Source organism: Sylvia atricapilla, chromosome 1 (assembly GCF_009819655.1).
Source record: "Sylvia atricapilla isolate bSylAtr1 chromosome 1, bSylAtr1.pri, whole genome shotgun sequence".
NCBI classification, from domain to species: domain Eukaryota; kingdom Metazoa; phylum Chordata; class Aves; order Passeriformes; family Sylviidae; genus Sylvia; species Sylvia atricapilla.
The window spans coordinates 136,787,738-136,815,187 of record NC_089140.1 but is presented as its reverse complement, the minus strand read 5'-3'; the positions used below and the strand labels follow the sequence as shown (position 1 = coordinate 136,815,187).

The 27,450-nt window shown below is 33.1% G+C and overlaps 1 protein-coding gene across 2 annotated transcripts in view; it reads left to right on the top strand.

Moving 5' to 3' along the window:
* The window catches only part of CSMD3 (CUB and Sushi multiple domains 3), a 580,968-nt gene that overhangs the window by 371,972 nt on the left and 181,546 nt on the right, over positions 1 to 27,450 (top strand). For both annotated transcript variants that reach the window (XM_066334988.1, XM_066334980.1), the window contains 5 exons: positions 1,919 to 2,088; positions 9,832 to 9,988; positions 13,204 to 13,395; positions 14,188 to 14,314; positions 15,017 to 15,219. In XM_066334988.1, the coding sequence (XP_066191085.1) occupies positions 1,919 to 2,088; positions 9,832 to 9,988; positions 13,204 to 13,395; positions 14,188 to 14,314; positions 15,017 to 15,219 (849 nt within the window). The remainder of the gene's footprint in view (positions 1 to 1,918; positions 2,089 to 9,831; positions 9,989 to 13,203; positions 13,396 to 14,187; positions 14,315 to 15,016; positions 15,220 to 27,450) is intronic.

Genomic DNA, 27,450 nt, shown 5'->3' with positions numbered 1-27,450 from the left:
TGGAACACAATATTCTCTCTCTAAATTCAGAAAATCATATTGATAAATACGATGACATGAAACATGATGACATGGTGACATCCTTCTTAACAAAAAACTTAGCATGATTCTAAAACACTAGTTAAAAATTTAACTCAAAAGTTAGCTTACTGCTGTGTTCAGATTTTAAAGAATTGCTTTGAATTATAGTTCTGACATAGCTCAGAGTTGTTGGATCAACTTAATACCGTAATTACCTTGTGCCTTTTGGCTTTTATATCCCTCTGGAATGAGAAAAGAAATCTCACAGTCCTGAAATTACAATCATCTTTCTCCTTTCTGTTGTAATTCAAACTGACCTCTGCATCTTAGAAATAGCAAATATCCATTTATTTGAGAGTGCAATAAAAGGATAGCTGTGATCATGTGGAATAGAAGATTTTCCACTTCTGCTTAGATTGTCTGTATCCAGCTGTTCCAGGACAAAATAATGCTACCTGAATTATTTGGGTACTTGTTCTATATTGCTGAATTAGATGTAGTCATCAAGCATTTGTTCTTTGATCAGTGCCCGATTCAGCTTTTTGGGCAATGTCTGCTTTAGCTGCATACAGAAAAGGTGGTTTATCAAGTTGGGTTTTTTCCTGTCATTTCTGTCTTAATTTGATGTAAAAAAGATATATTTCAATATCCTGAATGTTGCTCAAACAAGTCTGGGTTAGAAACTATAATAATGTTAATTTAAAAAGTATAATGTTAATTATAAAAAATAAATAATAATTTATAATGTTAATTATAAAAATAAAACATTTTAGAATAGACACCATAGTTTGCCTAAACATCTTTTCAAACCACTGAGATTACCGCACAGTTTCGCAGAACAACATCACTTATTCTGTGAAATTATAAATTAGTTAACTTCCCACGTTAAAATAAATGAGATGCATTCTCATGAGAGTGGGTGTAATAAGTGGCAAGAATATTGAAATAAACCCAGAAAATTTAGTGTTACAGTTAAATTTACAATTAATCCAAATCTGTTAAAAAAAGGAAATACTCTTGTACTTTTACTACAATGGCCACATATCAAGATTAAATAAAAAGGGAAGCAAAGAATTTTAATGGTAACTAAATGCTAAAAGTTACTTAATTAAAAATCAGTATATAGTCCAATATATAATAGAAAGTGAAACTTAGTTAATAGTACCTAATAAAGCATTGCCACAAGTGTTTATGCTTCCAGGTTTTTATGGGTAATTAAAGGAATTCCCAAAATCTTGGATTATATGTTTTACTTCTTGAAATAATAACTATATTACTTGAAAATAAGTAAATTAACATTTTTTTTCTCTGAGAGTTATGTTTTTCTTCTTTTCTTTGTTATTGAAAATAACTATATAGCTATAACATAATATTTTCCTACTGTAATTTACACCATTGACTATGTTGGTGATCTTGGTTAAATAATACCAAAGGAAAAAAAACATAGTTTTTTATTAATCTATGTGAAAATGTCTGTACTTACACATATATATATTTATACATGTGTGTGTATATATAAATAAATACTCATATAACTATTTAGAAATCTTCTACTTTCATTTAATTTGCATGTCTTTATGAATTTCAGTATTGGAGAAATTAAAACAAATACAACAAAATTCAAGGGACATCCTATAAAACAATATGATTATGAATGTGTCATTAATATGATTTGAACTCAGAGTATTTTTTATATACTTGTATTAAAGTATTGCAATTTATAAATATTCCTGTAGCCGCCAATCATTGTCATGATCATGTACTTAAAACTAGATTTTAGATATTAATAAATATTATTAATGCTGAACTAGGTTACATTAACATTACCATTATCACCACTACTAAAAATATTTATGTGTTTTATTAAAACATGCCTTAACATTTTTTTTAATTGCAGCTGAATGTGGAGCCTCCACGACAAATAATGAAGGAATCTTATTGTCCCCCAATTATCCTCTTAACTATGAAAACAACCATGAATGTATTTATAGCATTCAGGTACAAGCAGGGAAAGGAATAAATATTTCTGCCAGAACATTTCACTTAGCCCAAGGGGATGTTCTTAAGGTATGTAATCATGTAACTTATTTGTTATTTCTGAACTTCTAGTACCTCCCATCATTGAAGTTTATCTGTCTGCAATAGCACAGTACCAGGTAAGTAGATATAAAGCAGCTCTTACAAAATATCTTTCAAAAATTATTCAATTTTATAAAAGTTAAAAATTAGGTGCCCCCATAATCTGTTTCTTGACACATGTTTTTCTGACTGGAGAACATTACAAAAGAGGTTGAAATGATGAAACAAATGTTGCCTTAATGGTTGTTTGTAGTATATTTTTAATGTTAAATACTCATCAATTGCACCTTTTGATTTGTTTACTTCCACAGTATCTTCATAACTTGAGCTGTAATCTAAACACAATAAAACATAACACCCATAACTTGAATTTACCACAGTCTACATACTGCCTTTTGTACATAAGTTTTATATTTGAAATTTCTTTATTCTGGTGTGCGTCAAAGAAAGAAACCACAAAGGTCAAAGAAGGATACTAGAACCTACCAGAGTTTTATACAGTGATTTCCCCCTATCTTTGATTAGTTCATAGATTTTATTACTGTACTCCAATACATATAGCTGCAGATGCATGTATTACTTAGCCAACTACACATTTAAAGTTGATGTTGATCAGGGTGTCTTTTTGAACATACCATATGCAATAGCACATCAATGCAGTGAAATATCCGAGATTAAATAATTGTCCAATTGTTCAGAATATGTAATTTAATTAAATTTGCTTCTGCGAAATGAAAGGAATAAAAAGTACTGTACCATATTTGATTTAAAAAAGTTTTTCTGCCATATTCTTCCATGTATGTATTAAATGAGAAGGATTATGAAAATATGTTTTCCTAAAAAGCCGACTGTGATTCATACTGGGATTTATCTCATCTAACTGTAGCCATCTGTGCATTAGGGTAGGATTTCTGTCATTAGTTGTCAGATACAAGCTTTTTCAAAAGGGGCTAATTATACCTAATGTATAAGCAGACCTAAACAACTAATGTAAAATGAAATCAGGCATCAAAAAGAAAAAGAAAATCAAATGGTTTTAAATAATTAAAAAACCCTTACGCTCTTCTTAAAGCAAAACAGATGCAAAGAAAAATGAATCAAAGGCCACTAGATACCCAGAATGCACAGGTGTGTTTATTTTATATTAAAATTGTTGCTTATTTGGAAACCAAGTGGATGCCCCTTTAATTGTTACATTAATTAATTTTGAAAGATTTAATTTAAAAGCTGTTTAGTATTTATTAAACTGTAAGTAATATGGAAAAAAACCTCAGACCAACTAATGAACCAACCAAACCAGTTGTTCAAATAATTGTTAGCCAATAAAAGCATATGGATGGATTTTTCTCAAGGTTTTTTTTTTTTGTTTGTTTGTTTGTTTGGTGGATTGTTTTTGGTTTTTTTTTTTTTTTTTTGTTTGTTGCTGGTTTTGGGGCTTTTTTTAGGTTGCAACAATTCAACTCTATTATCTTAATTTAAAAAGATTATGCATACCACTGTGGGAAGGGAGCTACAGTCATGTAGAGTTAGATAAATATAAATGCATATTAAAAAAAATCAATTTTTGTCTTCTTTTTCTTTTTTAATAATTTAATGTACATATTTCAAAAGATCTAATCATTTATGACTTTTCAAGTTTAATTTGAACCATATGCACTTCAGATGTTTAACTAGACAATCTTAACTCAGAGACTTAGAAGAAAATTCTGCTTTAATACTGCTACTCAATTAATGTGAAATTACAAGTAATGAAAAATTAATTATAGATTAATATAGAGGAAGGCCACCAGTCAGCTGTAAATGTCAGTGGCAGAAATATTTGCTGTATATTGCAGGTGTATTTTTTAAATGAAAATAGTGTTATGTAATTAGAGTATTCGTTTTTCAAGTCAACAGCCTTGAATTATAATGAGATGAAGTTCCCTATTAAAAAAATCCAAAACAAACTATGAGAGGTATTCTTGATTATGATTGTCAATTTTTTTTCAGTCTATCTGACATCATAGCAAGACAGAGGCACTCAAGCCTTTATAACTGTGGGAAGAAATATCTTTGGAAACCATGGTGTCTTTTCCTGCCTTCTTTCTTAGATGAAATTCTCACAAACTGTCTTAATTATATCACACTCTTTTTTCATGTGTTCATTTGATAAAGAAAAATTCTTCAGGAAACATATTAGCAGTCACACATTCCTAAACTTTCCTCCCAGAATCAGTTCTGCAGTTGTCTGTTGATCTCTTTCTATGATCCTATTCTACTCTGAAAAAGGGAATACATGGCTTAATTTGCCTGTTTTGCTGATTGTGGAGAATGACCTTTTGGCTACAGGAATAGGACATTAAGGTTATATTTTGGTTTTAAATGAATCATTAATAGTCCACAAATGCTTTTAATCTAATATGTATCACTACTTTGTAACTGGGAGGAACTTAAATTTAAAAGAAAAAAGAAATCACCCTGTCTTCAAAACAGCCAAGTGCCATATAGCAAATACAGAATTCCCCATCCACTGTGAATGAGGGCGGGTAGAGCAGTCAGAATTTTAAAATCAAGCTACTTAAAACACCAGCTTCTAGAGAGATCTTCCTTCCCCCAGACAGAAATGAATCAACTCCATAATATTTCATTGTTAAAACTCAGTGTTTTAGTGACAAACTTGGATAATCGATCTCTTTCCATTAGAAGCTGGAGATGAAAATGTTGGCAAAGAAGTTAGTAATGTACTTTGTGTTATTTTTTCATGCAGAAGGATTTTTAGATCACTAGAGGTATGCAGCTAACATTTCATTCAAAGTCTGAATACTCTGAGTATTCTAATAAAATTTTGACAAGTTCTTTAATGAAACCATGAGGTCTGCTGCTTGCCATGGAAATTAACTGACCATGGATGATGTTTATATCTGACAAGCACTGTGACTGAAACAATGAAACAGCTGTACTGGGAATGCAGCCTTAGAGAGAAACAGCATATTTAACAAAAGTAAATCACCACCTTTACTGTCACTCCAGGGGCAGAGAAGGAGGAGCTGCCTTTTGTCAGTTCTGAACTGGTATAGAACAGAGGTTTCAGAGCATATAATTTGTTTTCATTTGCTTCATTTAGTATGTAATTCTACTGTTCTTCTTTCAGTGTAACTGCTGTGGCTACTTACATTAATGGTGTAGTTCTTTTTGGGTTTTATTAGAAACAGTAAGAAATATATAAATACGTCTACCTTTTTGTGTGTATGTAGGGATATAAGCTGCTCTTGAAAGTGCCATATCTTGTTCTAATATTTATGAAAGTTATATGAAAACATGAAGAATTTAGGATCTCTACAGTCACTACATGCCAATCTATTTAATATTAATCTCAGAAACTCTGTATCACTTGCTTCCTTTTTTGCAACTCTACTGATAACTGAGTTTGTGCACTATATTTCCAGAATTCAATATTTTTATAATAAGCTACCTATGTGGGAGGCAAAGATAAATAATGCATTTTTTCCAAAGTATGAAAATATTTCTACCTGTTTTTCCCCCTCTTTTATCTCCATCCACCAATTTTTCTTGCAGACTCTCTAGTCTCTGCTAGCTGTAAGTCCTTGAGATATGCAGAGAAAAAACAGAGTTATCATTGTTCTGCTTGCCTGAATAGTCCATTGGTAGTGATGAACATGTTATTTGTGTTGAAATCTGTTGAATGTAGAAAATATTCTTTTATATCAATGATATTTTAACATACTTTTTAATTTATAGGAAAAAAGGCAGTTTCATTAAAATTGAAACTTGGGCATTGCTAAAGGGATTGTTTTCTTTATTTTCAGTAGATTTCAGCATAAATAAAAATGTGCCTATACATGGTGCTAATTAATGGGTAGTCTTCTGGTTAATGTTTAAATTAAAAATAAACAAACCACCTCCAAAAATTCTGAGGACAGATTTAATTGAGTAAACCTAAAACAAAAGAGAGAGGAACACCGAGTATGAAAAGGATCTTTTCCCTCTTTTGTAGTAGACTATGTGCTTGCCTTTATGTAGTGTGAGAACTGAAGTGGTAGGTGATATTGCATCTATGTGGAAAAATTTATTTTAGAATTATTTTTAATAATGTTATAAAGCAATCTTTCTTTTTCCTTGTATTAAAGCCCTCACTGCAGCAACAGGCAGGTAACAGTGTGACAGCAAACAGAACTGGGGGTTCTCTTCGTCTGTGCTTCGCTCAGCAGTTTGTGGTCCTGCCAGTTACAGAGGATTCAGTTTTACTGCATTTGTTCATTGTCTCCTCTGTGGGCCAGATTTTAAATGTGTGCAAATTATTCAGTTTTTGAGGGTTTTGGGCAAAGACTTTTACGGGCTGTGTTATTTGGACCTTTCTGCTTATTTGTTTCTTGAGAATCTTCATGTTTATAATAACAATAATAGCAATATCATCCTGAATATAAGACTGAGAAAAAGGTAATAAATATAGGGGACAACGTCCCCTCCACCCCCCCAAACATATGGACACTTTTGTCTTTATATTAGTGCTTCTATTCGCATGTGATATACATTTGACAGGGTGTTGACAGCCTCAGTTCTGAGCTGCTGATTTTATGTTATTTCTTCTCTTTATAAAGGAACAGATCTTCATATCCATATGCCTTTTATGTTTCAATGGAAATATCTCAAAAATAGAGTGATTAAAATGCACAAATTTTATACATTTACTTATGATACTCCCTCACTAAAATTTTATATAGTTAAAAAAATTAGCAGAAAAAAGAGCTTTGATTTCCATTTAAAATTTGTTGATAATTAAGAGATTAGCAAGTTTTATTTGCCCTGTGATTGCAAATGCAAACACTTCCTTCAAAAATTGAATATAGCATCTATTAGTTTAAATATTTAGGTACAGTGATCACTATTAGCATTCTTCCCTGTAGCATTTATTGTGGTATTAAGAACATTAATACAATTTTCTGTGCCTTTGTTTTTCTTTATGAATTAATAATTTAAAAGATTGGGCCATTAAATACTGACTAAGGATGGAACTCTGTTTTCTGAATAACTTCTTACTAGCATATCTAGGAATCATGAGTCAATTATCTTAAATTAATGTTTCAGGATGACTCAAAGAAAAATATATCCAACTGAATAATATTTTTATAATTATTCTTTTTGCACTTATCTTTAGCACCCAAGTGACTTAAATCTAGATGTGCTGGCAAGGCCTATAAGAAAGTATATTAATATATTAAAAATAAGCTATTCATGCTACCTTAATTCACATATAATATTGCCTTCCAAAAAATTATGAAGCCAAATTACTAACTCATTCAAAATATTTTGCTCCCACCTATTTTAATAAGGTTAGAAAGAAAACGTTGGTTCTGCAAATTTCAGAAGGTTCTGTTACCACTTTATTGGCAAGTTAAATTGTATCATTTAAATGATTCTATAATTTTCCATTTTTTTCCCTATTCACTCAAATGGAGCAGAGAAATGAAAATGTAATCTACATCATGAGTTACACTATAAAACATGCATTCATTTATTGTCCTAAGGGAGACCCCAGTGTCTTAAGAAGAGCAGTATTTTGAATGTCTAAAAGAAAGCAACCAAAGGAAAAAAAATAATTCAATTTAATGTTCAGATGAATCACAATCCTGCCTCAGCCAAATGCAGTTCTCCTACTCAAATGAATCAGTTGCAGAAGTGTTAGATACTTTAAATTCTGTTCCTTCATAGAAACTATATAGATTTTAAAATATTATACAATGTGACAGCCAGTTAGCCCATGAAGTAGATTGAATATTAACTAATGAGAGATGTCAGTGGACTAATGTGAAAGAGTTAATATGGTAGGACATCTAACAAAATTGGCAATAAAGTGTGTATGGCGAAATTCTAACATGAAGAAAATTGGTATAATGATACGGTTTATTCAAAGTTTTTGGTGAGACATTGAGAATATTATCAGTTTCCTTTGGCTATAGTATTGGTGACACAAAGATAGCAGGAAATGGTTTACTCTTATATAGTTTTTAAAAATAAAAAAATCCTGAATCCTAGGTTATTATTAATTATAGGTGGATTCAAGCTGAGTTTTGTTTAAGTCTGTCATGATGTATATATCTCTGCTGGATAGCAGTAATTCTCCTGAAATAGGTATTTTCTTTTCAGTTGCTAAAGCAAAACTAAGTGCATTTCAGAATTAATTTTCTGGGTTGGGTGGGGTTTTTTGCTTGGTTTTGGTTTCCTTATTTTGGGATTAGTTTTGGGATTTATTTTTTTCTGGCTTGAAGAGTGGTCTCAGTATAATTTAAATGAGTTTCTAAAAAAGATATCTCTTTTAATGCTGTTATATATATATTGAAATTATTTTTTTAGTTGATGTGCATTAATCACACTTTTTTCTTCTTCTCTGATTTCTTACTTTTAGTCCACATGAGGACATTGGCTTTTAAATTTAGGTTTGCTTGGAATTTATTTGCTTGTGTCAGTAAAACCCAAGGAATTATGTTGTCATCTTGTTGTGCATCTTAAACTCCTGTACAATTATTTACTTATTACAGATAGCTAGAAGTCGCTTGTTTTATTTCAGCATATCATTAAATGCAAAGTCTTTGATATTACTAGAGACATGAGGTTTTCTAGAAAAGAGGAATTAGGTGTGTAACTCAACCTTACAGAGAGGGAATAGACATCATAATACTTCATATTTACTTTGTTGCCTTACTACTATTGCTAGTGTACATGTTTTGATTTAGTTCTGGTGTAGATTCCTCTAAAAATGCAAACTTTAATTACATTTGTAATTAATAGAATTAAAATAGAATTTGGAACTTCAGACAATTCAGTATCTTTTATATATGGCTTTACAATTTCCCTTTATTGCAATTTAAAATTATTTGCAGGTCAATTTGCTGATTTGCAAGTGAAATTTTTCATAAGCCACCAATCAAATTTTTAGTTATTATATAAGTCCCTAGATAAATCCTATAGGAGTAATGTTTGGGTGAGCAATTATCGTTAAATTATAGGAAATGTTTTAGGAATCACAGGAACACAACAAGGTGTGGTGTTTTAAAGCAGCCAGATTTGTAGGGAAATTTCCTGAGAATTATTATAAGATTGTTCTACATATTTAGTATTCTGACAGATGGAAAAGAAGAACACTTGAAGAAAAAGAAATAATAAAAATGCAGTACTATGATTTACATATAGATTACAATACTCTTACAACTTACAGAAGCAGTTGTTAAATTTATTTCCTAGTCTCCTTTTACTTCACACTTATATTTTAACCTGTCATCACAGGATAAAAAGCCACCACAGGTTTATTTAAGAAGCCAAAGTTGGGGATACGTGAGATTTTCTGTTGTGCCTCCTCAGACTTGAGGCAGATACACATTATAGGTGTTTGCTGATAGGTTGTGATCAGCATTACAATACTGATAGTGAATGAGAAAACACAGAGATGGATCTAAAATACCTAAGCTCATATGGCACTTCTGCCCCCTTCTATTGTTATGTGAAAAAGGAATTGACATATTTTAAACTGCATTTGAAAATTCATCACACCTATGTCAGCTTAAGTCAAGAGAGGCAAATAGTATATCTAAATAGTACTTCAGTACTTCATATAGACTGACAACAGATCTCCCTTGACAGAACTGTTCTTCCTCTTAATACAGATGTACGGAATTGTTTTGTAAGTAAAATATATCTTCTCTTTCTTCATGACTGCAACACTCACATTTTTTGCAGATCTATGATGGCAAAGACAACACTGCTCACCTGCTGGGTGCATATACTGGGGCATCATTAAGAGGCCTGACACTAAGCAGCACTTCAAATCATTTATGGTTGGAATTTAACTCAGACATGGAGGGCACTGATGAAGGTTTTCAGCTTGTGTATACCAGTAAGTATTTGTGAAAACAGTAGGAATAGATTTATATGTTTAAAGGAATGAAAATTCTTCACTCGTAAGATGAAAGTGCAGTTAAATGACAATTATGCAAGAAACTAACTGCAAATTACTCTTCAAAGTAATATATTTTCATTTCTCTACCTCAAAAAACCCAAAACACATAGCATACTGAAACCTGACTTTGACATTTAATCTGATACATAAATCACCATTGTTTTTCTAGAGGGATATTTTTCAGTTTTGGGAAGCATAAGAAAAAACCAGGGTAAGTTTCAGTTAATTTTTTTAGCACAGATATTGAAATATGTGAATAGTTTAAAAAATGCAACCAAAAAGCATTGCTTCATGAAGATAAGTCATAAGTAAAGGAAATTCTCTTTCTCAAGACTCATCTCTAATAGTTTCTTTGCTTTTGTTTTTGAGCTTGGATTATTGTTTAGAACAATCCCATTTGGAACCAAAATAATAAAGAAAGGTTCCTAGCAAAAACCTATATATGGACCTAAACTATGAAGATGAGGGGAGGAAAAAAACACTTCTGATATCTGGCTTAGAGGATATATATGAAAGAAGCTATATACATCTAATTGGCCAAGTGTCAGTTTCTGAAAATTGTAGCACATGCCTATTGACATGTAGTGTATATGAATTTTTTAGTGTATATTTTTTTGCCATCACTGAATTATTACGTAGAACTAATTTCAATCAAGCAGGACAGTGTTATAAGGTAATTCTACAATGCAGCTATCAACATCTTTTTTTGTCCTTGTGTTAAAATCATTCATTTTTCACTTGTTCAAAAATGGTTCACTTAAAAGCTAAATGTTTTTAAAACTAATTCTAATTTTAAAAAAGCATAATTCTTGCAGTATGAAAGGAAAATATCTCAAGATAATGAAAGACTATACAATTATTTTTCAGATGAAAGTTGTACAATTATATTCTGTTAGCGTGTGATAGAATAGGACTGTACCCTATGATTAAAGATATGACTTTCAGTTCTGTGGTACTATGTAAGTGTCAAGGAATTTAATTTTTCTTATTTGTATAGGTGCAACCAAGCCAAGCACTTGAACCTTATCAATAACATTTCCTGTCTTTTGAGACATTCATATTAAAGCACATTTTCCTAGCCTGAAGAATTCTTAGCCTGAACAGTAATGAATCTTCTTCTGTTGATATTGGTAGAATTCGAAGAAAAAAAATTAAGTTCAGAAGAAGGTCACAGAGATAATCAGAGACCTGGAGCACCTCTCCTATGAAGAAAAGCTGAGATATGGGGCTGTTCAGCCTGGGAAAAAGAAGGCTCTGGGAAGACCTTATAGGATTTTCCAGTGCCTAAAGAAAGCCTATAAGAAAAATGGAGAGGGACTCTTTACAAGGATGTGTCAATAGGACAATGGGTACTGGCTTTAAACCGAAAGATGGCACATTTGGGTTGGATACGAGGAAGAGCTCAGTCTGAGCTCTGTCTGGGTGGATCCATGAGCTGGGAGAGATGGAGCGGACCTCCCAGTCAGAGCTGCAGCCTTTGCTCAGAGGGTTCCCCACCATTCTGCCTTGAGGGTCAGGTTGGATCAGCACCCTTGAACTGTGCAGATGGCAAAAAACCAGTGTCCTTTTGCTGAGTTATGAGCAGCTCAAGTCTCTACTGGGCCAGTGGAAGCTTCACCCTTCAAAGAGGTGTTCTACCTGTGTGCTGTCCTGCACAAACTGCCCCACCATGCCCTAGCTGCAGCACCACGCCCTGTGCCTGCTCTGGCCACATGCAGTTAGGGCAGAAAAATGCTGCTAGCTCCCCTGCTTAGGCAATGGAGTTACATGTTCTCCCTCATGAGGGAGGCGGTCAGTTAAAAAGTTGACTTTGGTTCTGAGTCTGTAAGGAGGCTGTCCAGAAATGTGGACATATCAGGGATCAAGGCAGATTTGAACTTCTTTTCACAGTGTAGTCAGAAGTTTTCTTAGAAGACAGGAAATTCTAACTGGTCAATAAGTGTCCAGACCAGCATTATGGTTCTTTGTCTGGGACTCACTTTAATGTCTCTCAGAGCTTCTGCAGCACACACTGTACTAAGAAACAATAGTTTAGGAATGAGAAAAGTTCAGCTCAGAGATTGTGGAGGATGAGACATGTTCAGTCACACATGAAATGAGTTGAAGGAAGAACAAGAAATATACAGCATTTGATATACTTTTTTTCCCCTTTACCTGAGCAGCCTTATCCAACGTTTGCAATACATTTGCAAGTATTTTGCCTGTAAAATAAAATAATAAACAAATTTTCAATCAAGAATAGTAATGCAGCATCTGGGGAGAGAAAGGCTACCAACTGTTGACCAGATGGACAGATACTGTGTGAATGATGTGTTGAGTCGAAAATGAAACCCCCTTCATTTCCTTCCATATTACCTACATATAGGAGTAGCAATCTGATACAAAGGCCCTTCTTCTTTGCCTACACACATTCTAAGCCAATGATATTGGTAAAATTATTTGATTTTGAACAAAGTGAAGTTTCAAGTTGCTTCTAAGTTAATAACAGAAAACTTGATTTGGAATAGATTTTTTTCTCCCAAATTTAAGTTTATGTTTTCCCCTAAGTTAGTATACCTCCCTGTCTCCATGTAATGCATTGTTATTTTTGTTTTCTTCTTGCTTCACATCTCTTAAGTCTCAAAAATGTCCAAGTTGTTTGGCTTGAATTCTCTATATCATCATTATCATTGATTCCTGCATGTAGTTCTTAAATGTACTGAACTAAAAATTAGGGCAAGAAATGATGAAAAGAGAAGTTTTTCTTTGGTGCCAAAGGTGCTATTGTGCTGTTGTTGTTACTATGCAAAGTAATGAAGAATATGCTGTTACATTTTGTTTATGAGCCTTTAAATGTCTATTCACAAGTGGACAGTTGCTTTAGCTGTCATTTAATAATTTATCATCACATTTTAAAACTTATTGATAATGATAATGGATTTTATTCTGTCTTTAACTGAACTCTTAGGAAAACTGAATTTATGACACAGCTTGGTCATGCTCTAAGAAAGGTAGTTATCCTACTTAGACTGCTTAAATACACAGAAGAAATCCTAAAAATGTTACATTTAATTTGAAAATGATTGATTTCCACTGAAAACCAGAAAATCTGAATTTCATTAATGTATGTACCTGTTTGATTCTGTAAATACAACATTTTACTACTCACACAGGTTTTGAGCTGTCACATTGTGAAGACCCTGGTGTGCCACAGTTTGGATATAAAATCAGTGACCAAGGTCATTTTGCTGGAAGTACTATAATTTATGGATGCAATCCAGGTTACACACTCCATGGAAGTAGCCTTCTAAAGTGTATGACTGGGGAAAGAAGGGCATGGGACTATCCTCTACCATCGTGCATTGGTATTACACTCTTCTATTTTTTTATTTCTTTACTTATTTTTTTGAATGCAAGAAAGAAAAAAAAAATTGTGAGGATTGTTGGATCTACGTAAAATCTGATGTGTATGGTCTGATATGATCTGATATGTGCACAGATATATTTCCACAGGCATTTATAGTTCTCTCTGCATGTATCTCATCTAAGTCTATATAAGTAGCCTTAGTCTAAGTTTATGTAAGCCCTTTTAAGTTAAAAAAAAAGATAGTAATTCTTAAATATTTGTGCATACTGAAAATCATAATGCATGCAAATCAAGTTAATATTAGCAAATAATCAACATAAAAGTCTTAATCAGAAAGGCACTGTAAAACTAGTATTTTTTACTTATATATAAGTATCAAAAAGCTAGGAAAATATCATATATTTATATGAAATAGATTAAATAAAATAAAACAAGGTATGAAGAATATAAAGTTATTTTGTATTTTTTGTTACACCTGTTTCCTTACAATATTACTATAACTTTATAAGTTCTGCAGCTTCCTACAGGCTCAATTTATCCCACAGGAAAGTGAAAAGAGGTCAAGACTTAAGTATTATAGTAGCCTTCTTTTTCATCTTCATTTAGTGGAAATTAGGATTGAATAAGCAGGTGAAGCAAGAGGTGAAATGCAGTCCTTATAGGTTGTTTTACAATATTATGGTATATGGTCAGTTTAATTGTGTAATCTGCAGAACAAAAGGGTAGATGCATAAATTGATCGCTCGGATGATTAGCTGTAAGATCATTCCATAATGTTGTTTTTTATTAGCTGAATGTGGAGGACGGTTTAAAGGAGAGTCATCAGGAAGAATCTTGTCCCCCGGCTATCCTTTCCCCTATGACAACAATCTGCGTTGCATGTGGGTGATTGAAGTAGACCCAGGAAATATTGTCAGGTACTGAAAATGAATCTTAAAATTTTAACCATTTTTTTGGGCTATAATAACCAAATCTTACCTCTACACTGGTTTTGGCATTTCAAGTTTGGGTTGAAATTGTTGGTTTTTCAATAAGCATTATCCAAAGAAGACTGAGCTTTAAAATTGGTCATAATTTTGTGAAATGCTGGAAGCAGCAGAACTCTTCAGTGAAAAACTACATTAAAAATAATAATAAAAAAAAACCCAAAAAAACCCCCCCAAAACCAAAAAAAAAAACAAAACAAAAAACAAAACAAAAACAAAAAAACCCACAAAAAAACAACAACAACAACAAAAGAACCAAAACAACACAGCCTGCATTTTTGCAGTTCTTTTCAGTTAATTTGTTTTGGTGGGAACGTGATATATAATATTATCTTAGAAAAACTGAAACACTTTTCTGAAAAGATTGTGTAGATACTTACACATTATATGAATGGCTAAAGTAATATATTACTTTATGATGGAAAAATTAAAATATTTTAAGGTATTTTCCTTTCAAATTCATTTTAGTATTGGGCTTTCATGCATTCAAAGATAAAGGTGTAAAACATTATAAAAATTACTATTTGAAGTTAAATTTTATTTGCTTTTTTCTGTTGTTTGTTTAGTTTTGTTGTTGAAATCATGTTGTTGAGTAATATTAAAGCTGACAATAAAATAATGGTGTTCTTTCAGCCTCCAATTTCTTGCTTTTGATACTGAGGCATCCCATGACATTCTTCGAGTTTGGGATGGTCCACCTGAGAATGAGATGTTGCTCAAAGAAATTAGTGGCTCCCTTATTCCTGAAGGCATTCACAGTACACTCAACATAGTAACTATCCAGTTTGACACAGATTTTTATATCAGTAAATCTGGATTCGCCATACAATTTTCAAGTAAGTTGATTAATTTAATTTTTCATTTACTTTATAAGATAGTTCACTCACAGATAATTGTCATGCTGGAAATTGTCACTTGAAATCAGTGACAACATTTCTGATGTTTTAAGGAAAAGAATTGGCACAGACTAAAAAAATTGTTGTAAAGCTATGTTTTTATCTTAAACAAACAAACAAAACAAAACAAAACAAAATCATGTTTTTTGCTAGTTTCGGTTTTCAAGGGCAGCTGGGGAGGTGCCAGAATGCTTAAAATTGTGATTAGTGTTTGGAGGTGATGTAGGCCTGTAAAAATCTCCATTCTTTTCTAATCAGTAAGTTTCTGCTTTCAGAGACATCTGTGGGGAGTTTCATTTCTGTTGTGATTGTATGAGATGAAACAGAAAGGAGCTCCACAGAAACAGCAATGTCCTTCTCCCTTTTGCCTTCTAGTGCTATATCATCATATTACAGGCAGCAGGATGACAAATCTAAACAGTTGCCTAACTGTTATTAAATCCCTTTAGACCTTTTATTGCTGAAACAGAAGAAATCATTGAGCCAGGTCCATTTTGACCTTCTTTTTCCTCTGGTCAGTGAAATTTATATATATTTTTTCAAGATTAGCAAGATCTAGTCTAATATCATTTTGCGTAGCAGTAGCAACATTTCTAACATGGGTTGACACAGACACTCTTAATGTTAACACTGTTTACCTCATTGTGCTTCTGTGCTTGGTAGCTGTATTAGCCCTTGTCTTCCCCTACTCTCATTCTTTCTATGTGTATGACAAATAATGTGTGTGCATACAGTAATTTGAAGGAAGAATGAATTATGTAAATGGGAGTACAAAGTGAAAGATATTTTACTTGTAGTGAAAGAGTGTTTCTGCTCCATCAGCTTATTTTTGAACCCATAAATAGAGGTTTTAATCCCTTGGCTCCAAGGTATTTTTGCCATTTTATGGCCTTATCCCTTTCCAGAGCCTGTTTGAGAGATTCTCACATGTGTTTCTATTCTCAGACATGCTCTTATATTTAATGTTGAAGCCAGAGCAGGAGATCATTATGTATTGAACTTACTTAAGCAGTCATTTAAGCTGAGTGGAAAAATACATTGATGCAGAATAAGAATGAAGTTACAAGGAAAAATAGATAGTACATGGGAGTAGAGTTATAAAACAGCTCCTGATGAACTTACAGTGATTTATGTGAAAAGAGGGTTTAGAAATTTATCTGAGAGGCTTTTTATTTGTTTCTCCATGCTTTTGCAGTCTGTTGAGTTCTAATGACACTTTAAAGCATCCATGAAGTTTTACTGCCTCAATATTTCTGTTTCTCTTTAGTCTAGATTCTTAAAATCAGAGTGATCCTTCTCAGATAGTTGATGTGGCATAGTTTGGGTGTATATTCTTAGTAGAATAACAGAGGGTTGCGGGGTGTTTGGTTTTTTTGTTGTTTGTTTGTGGTTGTGGTTTTTTTTTTTTTTTTTTTTTTTTTTTTTTTTTTTTTTTTTTTTCCTAAGTTAAGATTTTAAAAGTAATGTGCAATTAGCTATACAACCTGGATAACACTATTGCTCTATGGACATATTATTTCACCAACCAATAATGAAAAATATTTGAGGAGATGGAGGAAAGAGAAGGACAACTGTTTGCATCTTTGTTTCAAGTATTCACATACTTTCTTTGAGTACCTAATGTTGTCTGAGCGAAACAGATGGTGTCTTCATACTCTAGCTACACTGTAATTAAAATACAGAAAGCTCACACAAGGGAGGTATCTGCTTTTGCTTTCCTCTTGCCATTTCGTGAAATTGGGTAAGAGCATTTAACTGCATTATCAGCCCTTTTACCTCAAGAGGAATGTTATTCAATGACAACAGATACTTTATGTTCAAACACTTTTAAGACTTTAAATGCTTTATTTTCTTCCCTATTATATTCTTATCTTTTCAACAAAAAACATACTTTCAAACATGGGTTAACCTTCCTATTAGTTCCTTACAGTTTTTTATTTAATTTTATTTAATTTCATTTTATTATTGTGTTCTTACACAATTTTGCATCTGTAATTTAATGAGAAAAAATTTTCACCACTGATAACATGGTATAATTTATATTTGATTCCTTTATAAGCCATCCAATATAATCAGACAAACATTTTTTTATCTGGAGATAAAAAAGGCAAGTGAGATAGCATCCTTCACCAAATTAAAGGAGAAGGCTGGACAGAAAAACCTAAAAAAGCTGAAAAAGTAGAAAGAAAATTATTATTTAATTAGTATTATGTATTGAAGCAGGTAATATTAGAATTGTTTTTATCTAGAGCTGCCCAAAACAGTCTTTTAAAAGGCATGGAAGTTGTTATTAATTTTGTAAAATTTAAAGGAGCTGAAGGGAAAGGGTTTCACAAAGATTTTTCTTTGCCCATTGCTTCAATTAATCTTTTTTGTTTCTTTTTGTTAGCTGGCCTTTTTTGCGGAGAAAAAAAACAAACCAAAACCAAAAAAAAAAAAAAAAAACAAAAAAAAACCCAAACCAAACCAAACCAAAAAAAAAAACCACCCAAAGGTTATTTTGTATCTGAAATAGTAGAACTATTTTGATGGTTTAAACATTCATAGTCTTTTTCTCTAAGAAAATAATCACAGAATCACTGAATGGTTTGGGTGGGAAGGGATCTCAAAGACCATCTAGTTCCAACCCTCTTACCATGTGCAGGGACACCTTTCCCTAGAACAGGCTGCTCAGAGCTCCATCCAGCCTGGCCTTGAACACTGACAGGGATGGGTCACCAACAACTTCTCTGGGCAGCCTGTTCACTATGCTCATAGTAAAGAATTTATTCCTATTATGTAATGTAAACCTACTCTGTTTCAATTTGACCTTTGTTGGGCCACTCTATACCCTTGTCAAAAATCTCTTTCTGTGTTTCATGTAGGCTTCCTCCATGAACTAGAATCCCTAAACTAGGACTCCAAGTAGCCTTCTCTTTTCCAGACAAAACAATCCCAATTCTCTCAGCCTTCCATCACAGGGGAGGTGTCTTATCCCTCTAATCATCTTTGTGGCCTCCTCTGGGCTCACTCCAACAGGCTGAGTCCTTTCTGTGCTGGGAACCATGGAGATGGATGAAGTACTCCAGCTAGGGTCTTACAAGACCAGAGTAAAGGGACAAGAAATTATTTTTTTATGCTGAACTGAGGAATATTGGAGACTTTGTTATGGTTGAAAAGGATATTTTTTTTAATTTAACACAATTGTACATTTCAGATTAAATAAGGGAAACTTAGCCAGATTGTTCTTCACTCCTTCCACCAATTATCCAGGGCTAGTGAAAAAACAGCTCCTTTTATACATCTAATGTAAACAAAGAAATAAATTACTTCATGTGTCATCACTAGTCAGAGCAGAATTTTGGTATAATATGTCTTTTGTCTTTTATGTGTCTTTTTCATTTATGAGTTGGACCTCTGCAAATGATCATGAGGTCTGTTAAATTAAACATTACAACTTTTCAGTTTCTGCAGTGTTCTTTGAGACTACAATGAAATAACATGATAGAAAACAGGGCCCGGAAATCCTGAAAATCAAAGTAGCAAAAGACGTATAATAAACCAGAATATTTCAAAAACTTAATATATATGTGTAAAAGGAAAACAAGAACCTCTGGTGATTCAACAGTAAGATAAAAAAATGAGAATTTTGGAATATGTCTAAATGGCATGTGAATAATGTAGCTATAGAACAGAAGCCAGAGGTCTTTTTCACACTAAAGAAGTGTGAAAAGTTGACAAGAGGCCAGAAGCAATATGCAAACAGGAAATACCTGTTACAGCATATTTCCTCTCAATTGTCAGATGGAGCATGAAGAGCCCAGTGCGTACTGGAAAAACACCAATTAAATCAGTAGTATTTTTTAACAGTAAATTCTGCACAAAATAGAAAATAAGAAAAGTGAAGGAGAAAGAGAACCATCATGTATTTGCCAGAGACGTGAGCTGTATTTCTCAAGGTCAGACCAAAATATTAGGCACAATGAAACATTTTCATCAGTTGACATCACTTCATGTCACCGAGATGAAAGTAGTAGCTGTGAAGAAAAGATTGAGAACAGAAAGTAACTGATTAAGAACACTGAAATGTAAAACATTTGCTGGTAATAATTGTATTTCTGTTTACAATAATATTTTAATCACTTTAATATGTCTGAAGTGTGTAATACCAGATCAGATCCCACTGAAGCTAATCAGATCCTTTCCACAGATTTCAATGGCCTTTGAAACTGGTATTACAGGAGTTTTCTCTCTGCTAACTGAACATTTCAAGTGCCATTTATCTTCTGTGCAGGAAGGAAGGATCTGTATTCCGCTTTTGTAGACCTGTATTTCACCATTAATAGCTGCACTACTGAATAGCATTACAGAATATATTCTGCTCAGATCTCAGAGTGCAGTCACATTTCTGACTAATTAAACATCACACAGGATAAAGCATTTTTTGAGCCAGTGCAGAACTAAACTGTAAATATTTTTGAATATTGGGAAGGTTTTGTAAGTAGATGCTCTAGCAGTATTTTATATCATGTGACAGCAATTTCTTATATAACTGGATATGCCTTAAAATGCTTGGATTTACTGTCAAACTGCAGCTGTTCCTCCTTATTTTAAGACTGGGTGAATAGCCCTTTGGAGTTACTTGCCTCTATACACTATAGAAAAAGCCTAGAACACTTGAGGCTGATACCTGCTTGCATGTCTTGAGTCTGACAATATTAATTTCCAGTCTAGAATTATAATGCATCATATTTCTTACATTGATTACTATGATGATTAAATGCTTACAATTCAGCTTTCTATATTTATGATTTATAGCCACAGTGTCTTCTAAGTGTTCTGTGTTCCATTTTTTTTTTCATGGTTGTCTTCTTGTTGTTTTTTTGGTGGGATTTCTTTTGTTCAAAGACAGACCTATTAGCTACAGTGACAATTAGAAAGATTCTTTTGATGCTGAACACCCTCCTGTATTTTTGTTTTTTCTTTTCTTCAGTTTTCCCTTAACAAAGATCTCTACTTCTGACATATTTACCCTGAAGGCGATTTGCAAATGCATATGGAGAATTTCACTAGTTTCTTCCTCAGAATGCTGTTTTCTATCACTGCTGGTATAGGGATCACTTCCTACCACAACTTTTTGACTTTTCTGAAATACTAGCATACTATTCAGTCTTCCTGTGTCTATTTAATAGCAGAAAGAACTTTTAATCTACAATATTTTCACACTCTGGTTTGCTGTTTTCTTTCAACTTTGAGTTGAATCCTTTGGATTTAGAGATTTCAGAAGGAATACTTTCCTATCAGAAATATCTGTGTATGTCCACACTTGTAAATTCAGCTCAGTAGTTTTGCTTTATATTGGCAGGGGGTGGTTTTGGTGCATGTTTTCTTGTTTGGTTTGATAGTAAAATCAGATAAAGACTCTTAAGAAAAAGCTTGATGTTTTTCCCTTCTCCCCATTCCCCTCCTCCCCTGCCCCCCCCCCCGAAAAAAAACACAGAAAAAAAAAACAAAATAAAAAGCTATACCAGATTACAGTGTAAACAAGAATTTTAAAACAAGTTCTGTTATGTCTGGGACAGGGTCAGGCTGGTGAGGAAACTTGTTCTGGCCATGAGTGTAGGGTATGTAGCTGTGAAGGAGCCTTGGCCCAAGCTTTGGTTGTACAAGTGTGACTGCCAGAGTTGGTCCAGGACAGTTGCCTGGGGAAGTTTCCTTAACACAGAGACCTGCCTATACAACATAGAAAACACTGGTTGTGCAAGATGTTAAACTTCTTTGAAGGGATGTGTTGTCCCAAATGAAACTCTGATTGTGTGATTTATTCTCAATATTTCCCATTTTAATCTTCAAAAAATAACTGACAAACTTAGATTCCACAAAGCCATGCAAAATCAACAAATGGAGCCTGTGGTTAGAATTTACTTAAGAATTACAATGACTATACTTCTAAATCTCTGTTAGATGTACAGCAGAAAGGAAAGTTAAAAATAGATTAAAGAAATGCTATCAGCAGTGCCTCTGTTGGTAGAAGACAATGAAAACGCTGTAGATAATTCATTCTTTCTCTTGCAGGTAAAGTTGTATAGAAGGTGGGATTTGAGATAGCAAATACCAGGCTGACCTGGTTCTCAAACAGCATTAGAGATTCAGAGAGACTGCAGTGTCCATATGGGTAAAGGTATTATGTGGGTTCTGAGACAGCTTGAATTTTGAAGGGGTAGTCAGTCGGGATTGGTTCAGGCTGATGCAAGTTAGAAAAACCAGCAATACTAGAAAGCCTTTCTTTAAAGTGATAGGAGTTCAGAAGAATATGTTGGTTTAAATAAGTTTATAATAATATTTTTTACATGATGTGTGTTATGAAGAGCTTGGAATTTGGAAGGCTTGAAGCTACTGAACTGTCTGTGAGCTCGGGGGGGAAAAAAAAAAAAAAAAAAAAAAACAGAAAAAAAAAAAAGGAGAAGAAAAAAGTTTATTTTTTCCTTAATTCTCCAGGTTTGGGATTCAGACTCTTTAATTATATTTGACTTGGCATGCATTAGAAGATCAAATTTAGAAATCACTATTAACACCAAGAAATCCCAAGACATTTATTATATTGTTTCCAACATCAGTGGAGTCTATTAAACCTTGTCCCCCTTTTTAATGCTATGTTTCAAGGTATCTTTCCTGCATGAAAATAGAGGTGCCTTTTTTGAACGTTTCAGTCACCCATTAAATTGCCTGGGGTTATGAACTAACAGTAACTTTTTGACCCAGGCAATAACTTACTGCTTTCAAAGGAGGAATTATCAATTTAGAATATTTAATTATCTGATTTATGGATTAAATATACTTCCATGCATTATTATTAAAAAGATGTATTAAAATTTTTTTATACCCATGTAAAGGACACTTGTAGATAGATCTGTGTTTACATCTGCATATGATTGAATGCTGGCTTAATGGTTTCTGGGGCTCTGTAGGAGCATTTGCACAATATTGTACAACTTGTAAAGAGATGATTTAGGATACTCCCTCATCTCCACTGCTCAAAACACATGAATCTGCTTATATGAATAGTCTTAGGAAAAATTCAAACAAGTTGTGAGGAGAAGGGAACTGAATTTTTTGAATGGCTTGGCTGCCAAGCCAAAATTTTAAACAAGATTCTGCCTCATGTCATTCAAGTCACCTAGCAGGAGCTGTGTAAGATAAACAACTTTCCAGAGTAAATACTTCTGCCTGTGCAATGGCACTTATTTTCTGGAGTATTGGTGATGTCATATTCCAAGTCTAAATTACAGAATATGGTTATATGGCTATCTGAGATATTAAATCTCACTTTTGGGTCCTTTGGTTATCTCTGTGTTAGCACATCACACAGAAGAACTAAGAGGAGCTGATACATAGATTGAAATAGCTGGTCCTGAACCACTGCTGCCAACACTGTTTAGAGATATTCTTAGTTCAGAGTCATTCTACCATAGTTCAGTAGTGTACTTTCAAATTTAGCTTCATCCAAATTAAAACAATTCATCTGCTCCAAAACCATGCCCCATTGCAAACCAAAACACAATCTGGAGTTTTATTTTCCAAACCTACTCGGCTCAGAAATGTGTAATAACTGTTGAAACACTTTCTGTCACTCTGATCACATAGAGAGAATACAAGCTCTGTGTATCTAATATGTTTCCTAATCTCTCACCTACTGAACAGTTTGAGCATTAGCTGCATTCATCCCAATCCTGAAAGTTTTGATCAAGATTTGTCTCAATTCTTTATCTAACCCAAATGATTAGACTGATAGATTTGACTGTGATTACTCTAAACTAGCAGGGCCAAGTGAAAAAAAATAAAATAGGTTTCTGCATTTCTCTATCTTCATTAGGGAAAAAAAAAAAAAAAAAAAACAAACCCAAAAAAACCCAAAACTCTCCAAGGATAGCTCACAGGTTTCTGCTGCATGCAGAGTCATTCTTGGACTTGTGCTGCATATATTAGGTAATAGACACATCTGAGATTTGTCTATTTCCCATTAAAAAAAAAAAATTAATAGGAATTCAATGGATTACATTAACAAATCACAGCTTTACTAGTTATTCAAGACAATATTTCCTAAACTCTGAGCTTGCAATTATTGTAATAGAATAAAACATGAGGTATTATTTTCTTACTTTATCAACACAAAGAACTTCAGTGCTTATACTTGAACTTATGGGGAATTGTGATAGCCCGCTCTGTTAATTTTGCAGAAATGTTTCAAGATTGCATTGCAGGTAAACTATCAAAGACATCAGGAACTTTATAATTCCCAGAATTTTTGCTTGCTCCACAAATTTTCATGGGGAATGATTAAGGCAGTGATTGAGGTGCCAGCATATGTAACAGGAAAAAAAAACACCCAGCACTTCTTGTACTAGAATATACAGTTCATAAATAGAATTGACACTTAAAAAGGAGAAAAAAAATAGGCTGAAGGTAGGTAATGAAAATAAATATTAAAAAAATAAACAGATTAAAAAGGCAGAGTTGAGCATACAGGGCAGAACACACAGATAACCTCTGTGAAATAAAAAAAAACCCAAACCTTCAAATACACACCTTTCAACAGTAGTAATGATGAGCTAGAGTCTGGCACATAAAAGAAAACCCCTTATGACTTTAGCAGACATGATAGAAAACTGTGATTAAGAAATTCAATTTGAATATATGGGTAATATATGTTAACCCAGCAGAGATGCATTAATTCTATAATTACATACAGTACTGAGATATTCTTTCTCCAGTTTGCTTATTACATAAATATTTTTAAATTTTCCCTAAAAAAAAAAAAAAAAACAAACATATTTTTGTGTTTGAGGATTCTTATTTTGACAAATTTATTTATAAAAAAATTCCACCTCCTTTTTGAGGTAAATATACGACAACAAGCAAGTAAAAATAAAATTTACCAACAGATTTAGTATTAAAATAGAGATTACTCATTTAATATAAATTATTAATACACCATTTCTGTCTCAATGGAAAAAAACCCATGTGTTTCCTTCTGTTCTAGCGCATGAGAATGTTAAGTGCTGAGTTTAAGTAGAAGTTTTTCCCTTGTGATACTGTAGAGGGAATCTGGGGAACAAGTTTATTAATAAGACACCTAACTTTTGGCATGGCCAAGATTAAGTTAAATTAATCCCACTCCTAATTAAGCAAGTTGGATTTAGACATGTGCTTACAAAGCAAGATGTGTGGTTTTCAAAAATGCCATGAAGGAATAATTTATTTATGTTTTTATCTTACTGTAGTTGTGGAACTCTGAATACCTTCTCCTGGATTATTCTCTTTAAAATTAATTAGACAGGAAAATAAAAGAATATTAAGGAAACAGTAATTTTTAGGAATTCTTTAATGCTCACTTATTTCCACTACAAAGTACCGTGACATGTAAGAAAAATAAATAAACAAATGAATATGCATATATATATTTATATATAAAATTCTATTCTTATATACATAAGCCTTTACCACCATTTAAAATTATCATCAAAGTAAAATAACAGCTGAAATTTGGGTTCTAAATCTGTCAGTTCTAGTTGATGAAAACTCTGTGGAGGTATGTGTATATGTTGAAACGGAGGTGAAAGACACAAAACATTGGAGTTCTTGCTTTCAACAGCAAGAGAAAAAAATGCAGATTGTTATACAGATATAAATTAAAGCTTAGAGCAAAAGGTGTTTCAAAACCTTATATATATATTTGAATTATCCAGTATGCATACCTATCTAAGGGTATTACCTATTTTTACCCTACCACATCTCCAAAGGCTGCGTGAAAAATTGTACTAAGCGCTCCAAGTTAGTAGCTTTGTAGCTCTACAGTGTGCTTTCACTGAGAACTTGTCACTATTTTATTATACTGATGACACTGAGGATAATGTCATGCTATTGTGTGAATAAATAAATCACGTAGTAGCAATATTGTGCTGGGTTTTTTTTCTCTCTTCCTTTAAGTAGCATTTTACAGAGAAGATAGAAGCAAAAATTTCTACAGATTTTAGGCAAATCTAACCTAATAAATGATCATTTATTTATGATAAAGCAAAGTACATTCAGTACTTTTAATGACATGCTGCATTCTCTCCCTTACTTACATCCTGTTCATTCAGAAGAAATTAGTGTATTTTTTATCAGCCTCTTGAGAAGCTCACCTGGTCTGTCAAACGAGTTCATAAATCCTTCAGTTAGATTGCATACTAATAGCGCCTTGCAAAATTCTGAACAAACTCTGAAAAAAAAAGAGAATTAGACTTCTAGAAATCATCTGCTTAAAAGTCTAAAACCCAGACGATGACACAATGGAAGCAGAAGAGCTCTCTTTTGTATTCTAGTGTTATAATGCAAAAACAAACCTTAAAGAAGGGATTTTATTTTTAAATTAGATCTGTGTGTATTTAGCATGAATTTGCAAAGTTTAAAAAGATTAATGGAATAGTTTAAGTTGGAAAGTACCTCTGGAGGCATCTAGTCCAATTGCCTGGTCATGAAACAGTCAAACAGATAACAACCCTCTGTAAAAAAAAAAAAAAGTTTGAGCACACTTGAAGCGAAACAGTGTTTTTTTTTTTTTTTGTACAGCTGGAATTTTGCTTGTTGCATCTCTTGATTCCTATGTTTGTGCCTTTGCTACTCACATGCTTCCTAGAAGACTTTTTGTCGTCTCTATTCCTCTTCCCTAAAGCTGCTTTCTGGTAAATTGTTTCTTGGGATTCATTTGTCCCAGATGCATTTCCTTTTTAGAACCTCATGAAGTTTCTGTCAGGCTTTTTCTCTAGCCTACTGAGACCTCCCTAAATAGCATCCCTGCACTAGAGCATATCAACCAATCATCCAGTGTCTGTCAACTTGCCAAAAGCTAACTTTGTCTCATTGTCCCCATCTTTAATAAGTATTGAAGTCAACAATCACCCCTGAGGGACACTGCTGCTAATCAGCTCCTGCCTAGCTTTTGGATCATGGACACTCTTTGAACCTGGCACACCAACCTGTTCTCCATCCATTTCATACCCTACTTATCCAATCCATGTTTCATCAATTTGGCTACAAAGCCAAAAGACCAGGAGGTGGGTTGAGCAAGTGTGCAAGCACGCAAGATGACTACTAGGCAGGGCAAATAAGGGTAAGGTTATAAGTTTGGCACACACATCTCATATTATAAAATTAATTTGCATGAATATAACTAAATGATTAAAAAACCCAAACAGATTGTATCAGAAATTCCTGTGTGGCCCCTTAATATCTTTTTCAGCCATATCCATTTTTTTATGCATGATGCAATCTAGTAAGAGCACTATGATATACAGACAATAACAAGTTTCATACCAACATCTTTCTCTCTTTGGCCCTTCAAGAGTGATTGCAAACTCTGAGTAAGAATCAGCCCTCATTCTTTTGGAATTGCACATTTTAAAGAAAGCAGGGAACTGTTTTTCTTGTTTATGGCAAAATTCAAGGCAGATAACATTAAAGTGGGGAGAAGAGAGTTTCTCTCCAATATGGACTGCTCTGACTGGGCAGCACCAATCAAAAGTTACAGTGCATCCTGTGCTCTCAGCAGGGAAAGATGGACACTAATATATGACTAGGTTTACTACTTGCTCAGTCTAAGTTTACCTTAAGGATTTTTTTCTTTTAGTTCTCACCTGCATTAAGAATTTTTTTAACCTTTTCATATTTGATGAAAATTTATTCAAGTGTAATCTAGTTCTTATCTTACTGTCTTGCATGCAACATTTGCAGGACCTGCAAGTAGGCGGCAGTGATTTCAATAATTTCATATTTTAGTAATATTTTTTCTAAATTGAAAACTAGCAGCATATTTGAGGATAGAAACAGGAATCATGAAGTCTAAAGCAAGAGTTTTTAAAAGTTGCATGACAATATATAAAAATAATTATCTTTCATTTATTATGAAACATTTAAAAGAAATATGTAATTTTTGGGGGGGACTAAGAAGAAGATTTTTTTCCTTACTTCTGATCATACCTGTTTTTTTGGTGAGGATTTATTTATGGGGATATTTTTCTAGACTAAGAAGAAAAAATTTTGCCTTACTTCTGTTCATACATGATTTCTTGGTGAGGATTTACTCATGGGGATATTTTTCCCTATAGTCAGTACTTCCTATGTATAAAAGAATCCCATAAAAATCCCAATAAC